Source organism: Trichosurus vulpecula, chromosome 3 (assembly GCF_011100635.1).
Source record: "Trichosurus vulpecula isolate mTriVul1 chromosome 3, mTriVul1.pri, whole genome shotgun sequence".
In the NCBI taxonomy this organism is placed as follows: Eukaryota; Metazoa; Chordata; class Mammalia; order Diprotodontia; family Phalangeridae; genus Trichosurus; species Trichosurus vulpecula.
The window spans coordinates 33,599,353-33,614,090 of NC_050575.1; the positions used below are offsets into that span (position 1 = coordinate 33,599,353).

Consider the following 14,738-nt stretch of genomic DNA (forward strand, 5'->3'; position numbering starts at 1 on the left):
CACTTCTCTGTCCTCCTTTCACTTATTTCTCAACCTTTGCAACCTGCCTTTTGACCTTCTCATTCAAATGAAATTACTCTCCAAAAGCCAAATCAAACATCCTTTCCCTCGATTCTCATTTTCTCTACAGCTATTATTGTTAACCGTTTTCTCCTCCTGGATATTCTCTTGGTTTTCAAGACACTTCTCTCAGTTCTTCTACATGTTTTTCCCCCTTTTCCTTTGCTGGCTCATTATACATACCACACCTCTCGTGGGTGTACACCAGGAATCTGTCCTGAGTCCTCTTCCTCTTAAACTTCAGTTTTGTATCACTATTTATGGTCTATTTCAAACTGGATGTCCCATAGGCATCATGTCCAGAACTGAACTGCTCTCTTCCTATAAGTCTGCCTCTCTCTAAACTTTACACTTCCATCAAGAATAATACCATTTTTTCCTGGTCATCGGCATTCATAACCTTGGCATCAATTCTCCACTCTCCCTCATCCTATATATTCCATCAGTTACTAAATCTTGTCATTTTAAATGCCATCCCCTTCTTTCTGCTAACAAGGTCACTATCGTAGGTTCAGGCACTCCATCATCGGTTGCTTGGCTTATTGCAACAGTCTCCTAAATAATCTACCTCATCTCTCCCCTCTTCAATTCATCTTCGACCCAGATGCCGGTGATTTTCCTAAGGTGCGAGTCTGATCATGTTACCCCACCCCCACACCCCACTTAGTAAACTCCAATGACTCAAATTAATCTTCCTAAAGCACAGGGCTGACCATGGTGCACCCCGCCCCCCCCCCACTCAATAAATTCCAGTTGTTCCCGATTTCCTCCAAGATTAAGTATAAACTCCTTTGTTTCAGCTTTCAAAGCCCTTCAGAATCAGGCCTCAATCGACTTTCTCCATTCTTATGACGCTCTCTTCCCTATATTTCGTGGTCTGGCCAAACTAGCCTTCTCGTGGATTCTCACATTGGACACGGTGTCCACTGTCATTTCTTTTCATTGGTTCCACCCCCCGTGTACTCCCATTTTACCTCAACCCTGAGCATGCCTTGTTTACTATACCCAAGTGGCACCTTCCACAGTCTCTTCTGATCTCCCAGCTGCTAGCTCCCCCCTCATTTGTTTTCTATATGTTTACATATAAGCTGTATCTCTTGATACATCGTAGGCTCCTTGAGGAAAGGGGCTGGTTTCCATTTTGTCTTTGTATTCCTTGGGCCTCAGAGGTACTCTTGTATGTAGTACGTCTACTTAATAAATTCTTGTTTCTGACTGAATGATTAATCTTTGTCCAACCCTATTTGACAAAGAGAAATTAAGGCCCAGTGAATTACCCCAGGGCAGATCGGTAGTGTCAAAGCCAAGACTGGAACTCAGATGTCCTATCTCCAAGTCCGGATCTCCTCTGATTATACTGCATGAGGCTGGTTATTAACACATAAAGCAGGGTATTTAAGGTCTTAGACAGACTCCACACCCTTTCCTAGACCACAGTTCGGGGGGACAGGAGGAAGGCTGTGCGTGTCAATGGCACTGTCTACCGAAGCTCCCTCACATCCCTGTTGAAGACACCACGGGTGCAACGCAGCAGCACCACAGTCTAGTCCCCAAAGCCACACACATAGCTCTCTTTTCAAATGCTATGTTGGCAAGAAAGACAAGACATTCAAGTACAAGAATCCCAGACATTGTTACAAAATGTTTTAATAAATAGTTTTTCTGAAAGTTGTTTAAGAAGCAAACAAAATGTACTGAACAGAGGATCCTGCACACCACTCCTGGATTTAATGTATACAGTAATTAGAGTTTCCAAACAACCATGTTTACACTGCTCATTGGCTGGGGTGCTCGCTATTCAGATAGCCACCTCCCCTTCCCCCCATCCACTGCCTACCCCAACTAATGGCAAGAGAGCACAATATCCTCCTAGTAACGAAAAAGGAAACTTTACGTAGCCTGCCCATCTAATAGCAATAAATTGAAGTGGAAATGGAAGTCCTAACCAAACCAAACCAAAGCACGCAGGCTTTCTAATGGTATGCCCACACCTTGGTAGCTCTGATTACCACTGCGGTGTTGTGGAACCACCATTAAATGAGCTGTGAACAGAGGAGAAAAGGTCATTGTTCCCTTCATCAGGCCTGTTTTTAAAATGCCAAAAAAGTACATTAATACCATGTGTAATTAACGTTCACAAAGGAACCCATATCTCTGTCTCCCTCACATGACCACACACACACACACACACACACACACAGAGTCTCTCTCTCTTACACACACATACATATACATACCATCTGCAGACAGGGCGTCCTGTATGTTTTTGGGAGCCTCAGGTCATTAAAAGTGAGGCCAACAATCATTGCTGGATCTATTTACACATCGCTGCTGGGTCACCTTAACCCAACAAGGTCTAATGAGGCAGTCCTGTCAATCTTAACATCCTGCCCTGCTCATTCCACCCTCTCTAGTTTCCCTTGTCCAGGGACCTAGAAGGGTCCTGTAAACAGCATCTCCCTGCCTGCAGCATAAATTAAGGAATGCCGTGTCCATTTTTTTTTTAAAAAAGGGAGACTGAAATATTTTAAGTTATTAAATCAAATATACAGAGTGATTCATTTAATATGTACATATGTACAGACGCACATGTTCACAACCAGAGCAGAAAAGGAGCAGGTAGGGCTGGGCCTGGCCTGAGCTCGCCAGGTGGGTGGACGAAGAGACGGCAGTTTCTGACAGTTGCTATAGAAAAGTTTATCTCAAGGCACTTGTCCCATGCTTCAATACTGCGATCCTAAAGGACTTGAGAGCAAAAAGAGGAGGAAGAGACAGAAAGGCCACGTTTTGAACCACAGTTGAAAGACCTCTATAGCTTTGTTCCAGCTATGAAGCGTAAGGCAGATCTGCAGGATTGGGGAAGCAGCCGGCACAGTCGCAAGTGCAGTCGTCGAGCCCGCCAGGAGCCGCCAGGCTCGGGCATTGGCAAACGGGTCCCACAGGGTCCTCAGGCAGGGGGCTTGGGAGCCACCACTCAATCAGATCGAGGAATAAAAAAGAAAGATTCTGTAAACAGTGTACAATCTCTTATAATAAACTTTACACAAAATAGCGAAAATACAGATACCGTTTTGTTTCTCCTCTGCCACACGGTGAGTGTTTTAGAACCTTACAAAAATAGCAACTATTAAAGAATACTCAATTGTTTTTCACCTGACGGTCATTGAATAATTTATACAAGACTAAAGAAACATAGAAAATAAACTTTTTTTTTTTTACACAAAATAAAGAAACTATAAACATTACATTTGACTCCAGATATGTCGGTTCTTGAGGCAGAAGGAAGCGTTCCCCTTTCTCCCCCTGCCTTGCCCCTGCCGAGTCAGGAAGTGGAGGGGACTTCAGCTCCCCAGAGCCTCGGGGCTAATCTTTTCCATCTTCATAGTCATTCACATTCTTGAGAGATCTGTTGTCTACTTTGTGGCTTGCCCCTGGGTGTGCCCACTTTCCGAGGGGGCTCTCCTTGAGGTCCCCTGGTCCTTTGGTGAGTGAAGGCTTTTGGAGTTTTTGAGAAAGGAACTTCTCTACCTCAATGACCTCTCTCTCTTCCTCCTCCTCTTCCTCTTCCTCCTCCTCTTCCTCATACTCGACATACTCCTCCACCTCATCATGCGTTCTCTTAGGAGGAGAAATGAAGTTTTTGCATTCATAATAAATGTCTTTGTTACTGTACGGTTTGTCTATAGGGTTCCTGATGGGGTTCAGGGTAGCCCACTGATTGTTCACACTCTCTTCCCGGGGCAGTCGGCTTCTCTCCCTCTCTTTTCTTCTCTTTCGAGTCCACCACACGCAGATGATGATACATGTCAGCCACATGATGCTGAAGACCCCACAGAGGATGGGCACTAGGTAATCTAGGCAGCAAAGGGGAGAAAAAGCCACTCAGAACCATGATTTGTGGCTACAGGCTAGCTCTATCCCCTGAAGGAACCAGTAACTCTGTTAGGGCCTGAGAATGAGCACCGAGTAAGCCCTTTCATGCCCTCCCCATCACCTGGCCCAGTCTCCTCACAAATCAACTCCCATCATCCCTTTTTATAGCACTATACTATCTCCACTGACTCTAATTATGCCAACCTCTCTGGGAAGGCACAATCGTATTCAAAATCGCATTCCCTGCATGCAACCCACAGTCCCAGAAACAGTGAACACAGCGGGATGAAAAGAGAAGGGCCAAAGTCAAGAATCTCGTAGCAACTTGTGAAAGGGATGCTGTTTGTTTCTGCAACAGCCAAGTAAGTGCTATCTTGTTCAAAGTTTGAGAGGAGGTAACAGGATTGAAGGAAGACCTCACCGCTTTCCAGGCTAAAAGGCAGAATGAAGCATTCCTTCAAAAAATGGAAGAAGGGCTTTAATTAAGAGTAATAGAACTTTAAGGTTAGGAAAACATCTTACAGATTTTATTTCATTTTATTCTCACAACAAGCCTCGGAAGGTAGTTGCTGTTATCATCCTTACTTCACAGATAAGGAAATCAAAGGAGGCAGGGGTCAAGTGACTCGCCCAGGGTCACAAAGTTAGTAAATGTCTGAGGCTGGATTTGAACTTCAGTCCTCCTGACTCCAGGTCTAGTCCTCCCTTGACTGCAAAACCTAGCTGACTCGAGGTTTTAAGGTGAAAACAAAGAAAGGCATGCTGCCCACTATCAGGAAGTTGCAAGTTGGGAGAATACAGCATGGAGCTAAATAATAAATTGAGACTGTCAAAAAAAGGGAGCTGCGTCCTCTCTGCAAGGAACTTGTGTTTAAAGTGTCATCAGAAGAAAGAGACTAGGGGCAGCTAGGTGGTGCAGTGAGTAGAGCTCCGGCCCCAGAGTCAAGAGGACCTGAGTTCAAATCTGGCCTCAGACACCTGACATACTTACTAGCTGTGTGACTGTGGGCAAGTCACTTAACCCCAATTGCCCTGCCCTTCCCCCTCAAAAAAAAAAAGACTATGCAGTAAGGTCTGGACTATGAAGAGATGAATTACGGTAGCTGGAGACTCCCTGATGAAGGTATGGAGGGAGCTGTTTTTAAATAAGATACTAAAAAAAAGATCTGATATTTTCCTTGAGTAAGTACTTTAAAAAAGATATGATAGAGAATCCCCCAAGATGATGTCAAACCTGATGACTATTACTGTGGTGTGTCACATGGGAAACACATTATTTCCAGAAGAAATTTAGAGAAATCATTACTAGAAATTATGAAGAATTGAATAAAAACTAAACTTAGGGGACAGAGGTGATGTTTTTAGCTCTTAAGACTGTTTATTTTAAGACAGGGAATCTAGCAGAGTAAAGGCTGATTTGGGAAGTGAACTATTGGTTAAAAGGATGGTATTGTGAGAAGAGGCTATTTTTAGACCATGGCATAAAATAGAGGCTTGATGGCTTTTTTAAAAGTCAGAGAAAGAACACCTCTAATAAAGCTTGGTGGGAAAAAATGTTTGTCTGGAGTCTTGCAAATCTAATCAAAAGGACTTTAAATTATTGAGAGAGAAGAAGAAAATTACCTACCCACCTACCAATTAGATACCATAAAAAAGAACTATGACACAGGGAGAGGATTAGTGGAGAAGCCCAGTACTGCACAGGGGCCAAAACCCAAGAAAGGAGTCAGTGGTAAAATTCATGGCCTCAGGTATCTACGCACGCAAACACAGGTAACAAGCACAAAGTACAGGAAATGAGCAATGTGGAAAAGAGCCTTTAAAGGAAGGAGGCAAATTCAACCACAGAGATGTCTTTCAGGCCTGGTGGGACAAGATGCATGACTGGAATGTGGTTCTGGAAAGGCGTACTTTATTCAAAAGATACAGGACAGGTAAAAGAAAAGGGGATGAAGCTGCACTGTACATTAGGAAGATATATTTATGCGTGGAAATCCAGAAACTAAATAGAGGAAGCCTGCTGGAGAACATTTGGGTGAAGGTAAATTGAGGAAGAAACACTGTTTCTAACACAGTTCACTAGGACATAAGTAGGAAACAGACAAGGAGTTTGGCCTGATATAACATGATGGGGGCTACGACCATCCAAACTTCTGCTGTACGGTTCATCCGTCCCTGACCCCCTGTATTTTCCCTCCCCTTCCTCCTTTTAGCTTTTCTTACTTCTCCTCCTTCCCCCAAACAGAACAGTTAAAAAATTCTTGGTTTGTGTTAATGAAAAAGTCATAATTCAAAAGGTAGCGGCGGTGGTTGTTCTTTAAGTCACTCAGTCATGTCTGACTCTTCATGACCCTGTGGACCTTTTGTCCATGGGGTTTTCTCAGCAAAGATCCTGGAGTGGTTTGCCATTTCCTCCTCCAGTGGATCACTTTTTGTTAGAACCGTCCACTTTGACCTGTCCATCTTGAGTAACCCTGCACGCCATAGCACACAGTTCCACTGAGCTACGCAAAGCCCCTCTGCCACAATAAGGCCGTGATGCAGGAGGGTGAGGCAAGTATTAATAGGAACAGCTCTTCTGTACCTTATTCTTACCAATCTTGAGGAACTGGCTATGAAGGAGAAAGGCTCAGAACCTTGAAGAGGGTGGGGAGGAAGAGACAATTTTAGAATTGTCTTAAATAAGAAGAGAAAGCCAGAAATATACTCCAAATTTTAAGAGATTTCAAAGACTCAAAAGAAAGGAGAAGTAGGATGTCATAGCCTACAATTCTACAGAATGGAATTCTAAAAAAATTGAAAAAACAAACCAAAAACAATTCCAGTGAAGAAGAAAAGAGGGAACTGTCTAAAGAGAACAATGTGGATGCACAGGGACCTCATCAACTCACTTGGACTGGAAAAAGAAATGGCGGCAAGGACAGGGAACAGAATAAGAAGATGCACGACATGGTCTTACAAGAACAGGGTAAGGAATGCTAAAGCCCAGATGAATGGGGAGGATAATACATAGGGCTGTCCCTCTTCTCCTCCACCACTCCCCCCTACCCATAAAGCTGTGCTGGTAACAAGACCAGAAAAGCACCATGGCTTGGGTGGACAGGATGAGTAATAACAGAGGGGACAGAGAACACAAAACAACTCATCCCTTCTTTTGCTTTTGTCTTTGGTACCAGGGCAAACGCTCTTGGCTGTGGAAGGAGTAAGAATGGCTAACACAGAGCTGAAATCCAAGGTGAGTACAGACACACTGGGATCTAGCTACTGTTGGTGAATCATTTTATCATGCCACACTAACTTCATTTCTTCTCCTTGACTGGGTTGCTAGACTAGCGCGATGCTACAGGCAGCGTTTAACTGACATTTAATAAAAACATCTGACAAAGTTGCATGGGTCATAAAGTTGGCATAAAGTAAAATCTTATTAAACTGATTAAATGCTATTTTTGTAGACAAATTGCAGATATGACAGCACAGCTAGGCAGAGTTGAAACTGAGTTGTCATTAATGATTTGATAATAACTTGGAAGAAGGTCTATAGTGGAATGACGTCCTTAGCTCTGTGCTTTGTAACATTTTTATAAATTATATGGATAAAGTCATAGAAGGTTTGCTTGTCAGATTTACAGATGATATGAAGCTGGGTGTGAAAGCTAACATGATAGCTGACAGGGTCAGGATCCAGAAATATCTCAACAGTCTAAAAAACCCTGGGCCAAACCCATAAGGTGAAATATAATAAAGATATATAGAAAGTTATACATTTGGATTCAGAGCAATATTAGAAATACAGTATGAAATACAACAGGTATTTCTCCCCAGCAGTTTATTTGAACCATATGTTCAGTGTGAGTTAAGAGTGTGATACAGAAGTAATATTCTCCTTAGAATGCATCACTAAAAGAGAATGATGACCAGAATGAAGAAGGTGAAAGTCCTACTGTATCCATATGTGGAAACGGAACATATCTGAAAATTTTTTTTCAATTCTAGGTGCCACATTTTAGGAAAGACATTGAGAAGCTGGATAAACTCCAGAAAGGGATGACCAGGACGGTAATAGTCTCAGGATTATAACATACGAAAACTATATGAAAGAGACAGATGCTTATATTGTGGAGAAGAGAAGATGTGTGTTGTGTGATAGCCTTCTTCAAATATTTGAAGGGCTTTAATACAGAGAAGAATCCAGAGCTGGCCCCAGAAGCTGTCAAATTAGAAGCCACAAAGTTGAAGAGCTGCATACTTAGGCTCCGTGTAAAGAAAAACTTCCTACCAGGTAAAGCTATCCAAAATTAAAATGGGTCGACTAGGGATGAAGTAGGTTCTCCTTCACTCGAGGTTTTCAAGCAAGAAAAGACCTGTCTTTGGAGGGGATTCTCTTGCACCCCTGAACTTCAAAATTCTGAGATTCTGTCCCCACCTCTCGGCAGGTCCCAGAAATGCCCTTTAACCTGAAAGTTCTTCAAGATGCAGGAGAAGGTGAGGTTGCTTTTTTATTCACCAATTCACGGTGAGCCTGAGGTTCATCGAGGGATCACCTAATGGTCATGTTATCTTACAGGCACCCAAAGAATTACTCCCGTGTGGGACAGCTTACTGAATATCTGAAGAAAGAGCATCCAGAAGTACTTGGCCCAACCCCAACCAGACTCACCTGTGGAGGAGTTCCCCATCACAACAGTCTCCACTTTGACTTCGGTAACAGCAAGCAGCACTGTGCTATTCTCTGGCTTAGTTATAGCGCTGACGATGGTATTTGCAGCGTTCTGGATGAGGGTGTTATCTGGCTCATCCCGGGGTGGGCTGAAGGACTGTGGGACATAGTGAGGATGTCATTCAATCTTCCAACACGAAGTACATGAGTCTGGCGGCCCATTCAAGCCACAAAAGATCTTTACTGTCACTTTACTTAGTAAAATACTGTTTAATTAATTATTATATATATTTATAATATATTATTATATATCATAATAAATTATTATTAATTAATAAAATACTGTTACTTTACTTAATAAAGTCTACTACCTTTATTGTCCCAAAGCAAGGCCTAGGTTTTTTTCTTATTTTACCCACCAACGATCAAAACACAGGACTGGATGTCCAAGGGAAGGACTTGCCGCCTGATTGTTCTTTTTATAACTAAAAGTTCTGTAACTTTTTATAACTGCATCAGAAAGTCTCATACAAAACTCTGGAAAAGGTAGATGCCCAATGTGGCTTGCCGGTCATAACAAGGCTTTGGGTCATCCCTATAAAAACCTAAGGCAAGTGTTATAAATCTAAATCCCCACTTGTGCTCAAAATGTTTCCTTTGAGATCTGGTATCTTTTTTTTTTCCCCCTAGAAAAGGAGAATTGCCAGAGGCCACCACCATGATTCACTGCTCCCATCTCAAGGGTAGGCCAGTTTGCTCTGAGGTTTCAGGTCTCTGGACATAAAACAGCTATTTCACAGGGTACCTGAGGTCTTCACTTTCAGGGCTGACTTAGTCCTGGCTGGAAGAGTGGGAGTGACCAAGGCTGGCAGAACCAGGCATTTACAGCAATTCCTGCTCGGTGCTTGTTTAAATGTCATTGCTATTCTGTGGCACCACTTTTTTGGCATGGTCTCCTGTGTTAAAAATTTTTATCTCTGATTCTTCCCTCTCCCTCAGCTACCTGAATTCCACCTCCAGGAAATCTCTCACCTCCACAGCCTGCTATTTATTCCTATCGTTTCTGGCCCTGGACAGATCCCTATTACCACCCATCTAGACTACTGCTATAGCTTCCTAACAGGACCTAACTGCATTCTCTCTGACCAGAAATTCATCACCACTGCCAGACCAATTTTCCTTATACAAAGATCTGCTGACATCAATCCTCTGATACAAAATCTTTAGTGAGACGGTTCCCAATGACCTACTGAGTAAAGTTCATATTCCTTTAGAAGGCATTCACAGCACTCTACCGGCATCACCCCGCCTTTCAAGCCTGCTTCTCTTTTATTTTTTCCTCTTTTTAAGAAGTTGGCACAATGCAGGAGAAAGTCACTAGATTTAGAGGCAAAGGCTCTCTGGGTTGAAATGTCAGCTCTTCCACCTTAGACAAGTCACTTAATCTCGATGGGCCACAGATTTCTCATCTATACAATATCATATTGGATGACCTCTATATCTCATACTTAAGCCAAAATGGTCTACTCTCAGCTCCCTAAAAACAACCTGCATTTCCCCACCTCCGTGTTCAAGCTGTTCTATATACTATATTTAATATTCATCTGTTGAATTCCTGCCCATCTTTTAAAGCCATGCCCAAACGCTGCCTTCTCCAGTAAGCCTTTCCTGGTCCCCACTGGTAGTGACTTTTCTCTGACCTCGTATTACACTTTATACCTCACTAACATGCTAATGTGTATACGTCTTATTCCCCTCCTAGAATATAAACTTCCTGGGAAGCGACGTGTCTTACCTAAACTTTATATCTCTTATAGCATCAAGCACCGCACATAGCCGGAACTTAAACAGTTGCTGAATAAATGCATAAGCTTCAATTTGATAAGAACATTGATCTCATCTTCTCACCCCATATACCCTGCACCCTTACTGAACCCCAGACAGATAGGCTGTTTCAGGGTGCTATGATCTAGGCGAGCAGAAAGCTCCAATTTGGAAGGGATCGGTATCCTCGACTTCATCTCCAGCTGTTTTCGCATTCTCCCCTCCCTCCAGGTCCTAGGGAACTCACAATGGCAACTTCCACAGCATTCTCTGTGGAGGCCGACAGGTCACAGAGCAGAACCAGCAGGCCTTCCCGTGCTGCTGCCCGTGTGGCGGGCAGGTAGCGGATCCCTGAGCAGATGGCTCCCACTGTGGTACCCTGGGGTCAGAAAGATGAGAGACAGAGTCAGGGGAAGACAGAAAAAGTCTCATTCTACTGATAACTAGATTGTAAAATGGTCCCCAGGCATCCACAGCCACGCATGTGCCTTTTTCTGTCTCTGACCATGCAAAGCCTAGGATGGAGAGGACAGAATACAGATACAGAATCTAAACACTATGCTGAGAATCCAGCATAAATGGTAGCTCCCAGGTGTCTCTCAGGATTTGTTATTGACCATAAATTACTTGACAATGAGGCTGGGAGAGGCAGGAACAGAAACACAGAGCTATATTCTGTTGTTTCTGTTTCTAACTATTGTTTACTTGGAGGCAGGGGGAGGCAGGGAGGAGGGCCCATTTTCTCTTCTATAAAATGATAGGGTGTACCTGATGACCTCTAACGTTCCTTCTCGCTCTAGAATCCCTTATCCTACGGCTTACCTGGAATAAAGTGGCTCCAACACGAGTATGTAGGTCTCTAGAATGGATAAATGACTTGATTTCCAAAATAATACGGTTTATATACAACTTTTCAGAAGCACAGTCACTGGGTACAATTTAAGCACATCTGTACTCCACATAGGCTGGTACAACAAGAATCCATCCTGTGTTCTTCTCTAGGCTGGGGGCTACTGATGGATAAGGACCACAGGCCTGTTTCTTTCACTGGGTCCTCTTTTTATCCAACAAACATTAATCACTCATTAATGACCCACTTCATGGCAGGAACCGGACAAAGTAGGTGCTCATTAAAGGTGGAAGGCACAGGAGGGAAGAAAAGAGGTGGCCTGCCACGGCAGAGGGCCTTCACCCCCATGGAAAAACTCTATAAGCTCTATATGACTCTACATGCAGAGAAATTACAGGAAAGCAGATTTTCATTCAATACAAAGAACAGTTTCCTAACAACGAAAAATCATAGCTCTAGAGTTATCTAGTGCGACTCCATTTTACAGATGAGGAAACGGAGTCCCTGGGAAGTTAAGTGACTTGCCCAAGGTCACACATGTAGGAGACAATCAGAAGCAGAATTTGAACCTTGGTCCTCTGATTCCAGAACCACTGCCATCCAGCTGCCTTGAGAGGTTTCCCAACCTCTTGGGGAGGCCTTGAACGAGACGCCGAATGAACATCTACTAGGTATGATAGTGGCTACCCTGATCAGAGGTAGCCTCTGAGGTTCCTTCCAGCTCTGGGAATAGCAGTTCAATTAGGTTACCATGGGCCCATAAGCAGAGCTAAAATCCTTAAAGCATCTGATCAGCACCTAAATGCTTTTTTTTAGTCTTGTACTTTTGAGGATAAACAGGGACATTTTTAACATGCAGACTTCCACACTTAGCAAAATCTCATTACTTTAGGCTAATTAAGAGAGGTTTTAGCAAGATGAACAGTCTGAATGACAGACTGCTTTCTAATAAAGATCTCAATCCCGTGCTAAATAGGGAAGTTAGTGACCTAACACAGGGCCATCCAACAGAGTTTTTAATGAAGAGATATAAATGAGTCATCATAAACTTTATAAGAGACATAAGCAATGCTGACTTCTGCTCCCAAGTAATCACTCTGTGTAAGATGACAGGAACACCGCTAACAAGTTTGTAAAACATTTCTCTTACAGTCCTGTTTATACTCTAATGGGTTCAGCAAATCCCTGCTCCACAGAGAACAAAGGGTAACATCGTCCCAGCGTCAGAGCAAACCATATATTAGTGAAATCCAATCTAAGTAATGAGGATTCTGTGTTCTGCGACATAGAGCTCACTACGAAACTTCCTCATCTTCGAAATCCCTACCTCCCTTCTCCCAAATTTCCTCCCATTATCGTGAGGATCCTACGATATACTGACCATGATTGTAACGATGAAATACCATAAAATGTATTAGTGAGACACATATGAAGAGACAGGGATAATGAGAAAGCAGGTCACACAATGCGGAGTATTGTGGAAAGAACATTAACCTTAGAGGAAGACCTGAATTAAAATTCTGGCTTCTGAATTTATGACCTGTTGCCGTGGCCAAAACCCTTTAAACCACCCTGAGACCCGGTGTAAAATGAAGACAGTAATCCTTGTATCCATACTTCAAAAGGCTATGGGAAATGGACTCTGTAAACATTCAAGTACCACAGAAATGGGAACTATTATTATGTTTCTCATATTAAAAACGGGTAAAATGGAAAATGCCAAGCTGACTCTTTCATTCTTTTCCCAAACCTTAGAAGAAATTCTCCAAAGGAAAAAAAAAAGTTAGCAACAAAACCAAACCTGCCCCTTGCCAGTTGGCAAGGGTGAAAATAAATAACATACTACTAATAAATTTGATACTAGAGGGTGAAAGTAAAGCCAGTCTTTTCTCTTGCTAAAGATCTCACATATTCTGAAGGCACTACTAGTAAAAGCCATTGGAAATAGGAGGCCCCAAAAGTTTAAAGGTAACCCATGTACGCCTGCCTATTCACAACCTGACTCTCACAAAAAAAGAACTCTGAAATAAGTTCTATCATCCAACCTGTGTCCAGGGAGTAGGAGGAGGTTATGGTTTAATTGACTCCTTTCTTTAGATCTCAGAAGGGGCCTTCTAAGGAAAGAAAGATTAAGTTTGTTCTGTTTGAGCTCAGAGGATAGAATCAGAAGCAATAGATGGTCTAGCTTTCAGCTTGATGTCAGGAAATGCTTCTTAACAACCAGTCTATCTAAAATGGAAAACATTACTGCTGAGGATAATGAACTCTCTGTTACTGGAAGTATCCCAGTCAGGAAGGCCGTGGTCCCATGAGACTGAAATAGACTCTAGCTGTCTACTCCCAAGGGCTGCTCAAAATTGGATCAATTCTAGGTGGGCAGGGCATCCTTACCTGGGGTACCTTGTCCCGGTTAAAGATGAGTGTGATCTTGGCACAGTTATTTCCCAGGTGTCCAGAATTAGGCTGGCATGGGGTGCTTGGGACCAGGGGCTCCACTGGGCTGCACTCCCCCCAAGCTGCACAAGGAGGCTGGAGGCATTTGGGGTAGGCTCTCTCCAGGCAGTCTTGGCCTCGTGGACACTGATCCTCTGTGTAGTCTGGGTGTCTGGGCAACAGACAGGGCTTTCTCCCACACCATACCTGAAGGGGAAAACACAGACACACACACACAAACACATCAATATTTGCGTTTTCAACGATGGTTAAAATAATTCCCAGGTCCTTTTTAGGAGATCACCCCTATTTCTTTTGTGTCAATGAGATCTAATGGAATGAAGATGTCTAAATTAAGTGGCTACAGCTTCAGAATCATTCTAATAGGATTTAAAACTAGAAGGGACTTTAAAGACCACTAGTCTAACCTCATTTTACTGATGGTCATACCAAGGTCTAGAAAGATTAAGTCTTGAAGGGTTTCTGAGAGATACTTCCTTAGGGGCTCATGGCTATCCTAAGAGCAACAGAGGAATAATATTCCAAACCTGCTGGATTCCACATGAGGGTGGATTTTTTAAAGCCTAGTATTTACCTCACAGGTTATTGTGAGAGTTGAATGAAGTAGTATATGGAAAGCATCTTGAAGCTCTTTGTAGATGCTAGGTAATAGTGGTGATAGTGGTGGTGGTGGTAGTAGTAGTACCAGTACCATGTTCATAGTAACAGTCTCCAATCAAACATTATGGTGAATACTGTGTCCTTGACAAGATTCTGGACAAACTACCCTGACTTCACATTTACTTCATGTTAAGTCTTTAGAGCCCCAGGAAGACAGAGGAGTCTATGACCGTAGTTACTAGCTGAGTTAAGAGCTTTATTTATCCAGCAACCTAAGAGACCTGTCCTTCCTCCAGCCTCTTCTTTCCATGAAGTACAGCAGAGAGGATGTCTTGGATCTCGAGTCAGGGCATCTGCTTTTGAGCCCTGGTTCTGTTACTTACAAGCACCTTCCCTGCTCTGGGTCTCTTTCTCTTTAAT

The 14,738-nt window shown here is 43.0% G+C and overlaps 1 protein-coding gene across 1 annotated transcript in view; it reads right to left on the bottom strand.

The window, feature by feature from the left end:
• Positions 1-1,689: 1,689 nt before the first annotated feature.
• The window catches only part of JAG2 (jagged canonical Notch ligand 2), a 77,572-nt gene continuing 64,523 nt past the window's right edge, over positions 1,690-14,738 (bottom strand). The window contains exons 21-24 of the mRNA XM_036752610.1: positions 13,656-13,904; positions 10,662-10,793; positions 8,591-8,747; positions 1,690-3,914 (exon numbers count right to left, since the gene is read on the bottom strand). Of these exons, the coding sequence (XP_036608505.1) occupies positions 3,424-3,914; positions 8,591-8,747; positions 10,662-10,793; positions 13,656-13,904 (1,029 nt within the window). The 3' untranslated portion in view covers positions 1,690-3,423. The remainder of the gene's footprint in view (positions 3,915-8,590; positions 8,748-10,661; positions 10,794-13,655; positions 13,905-14,738) is intronic.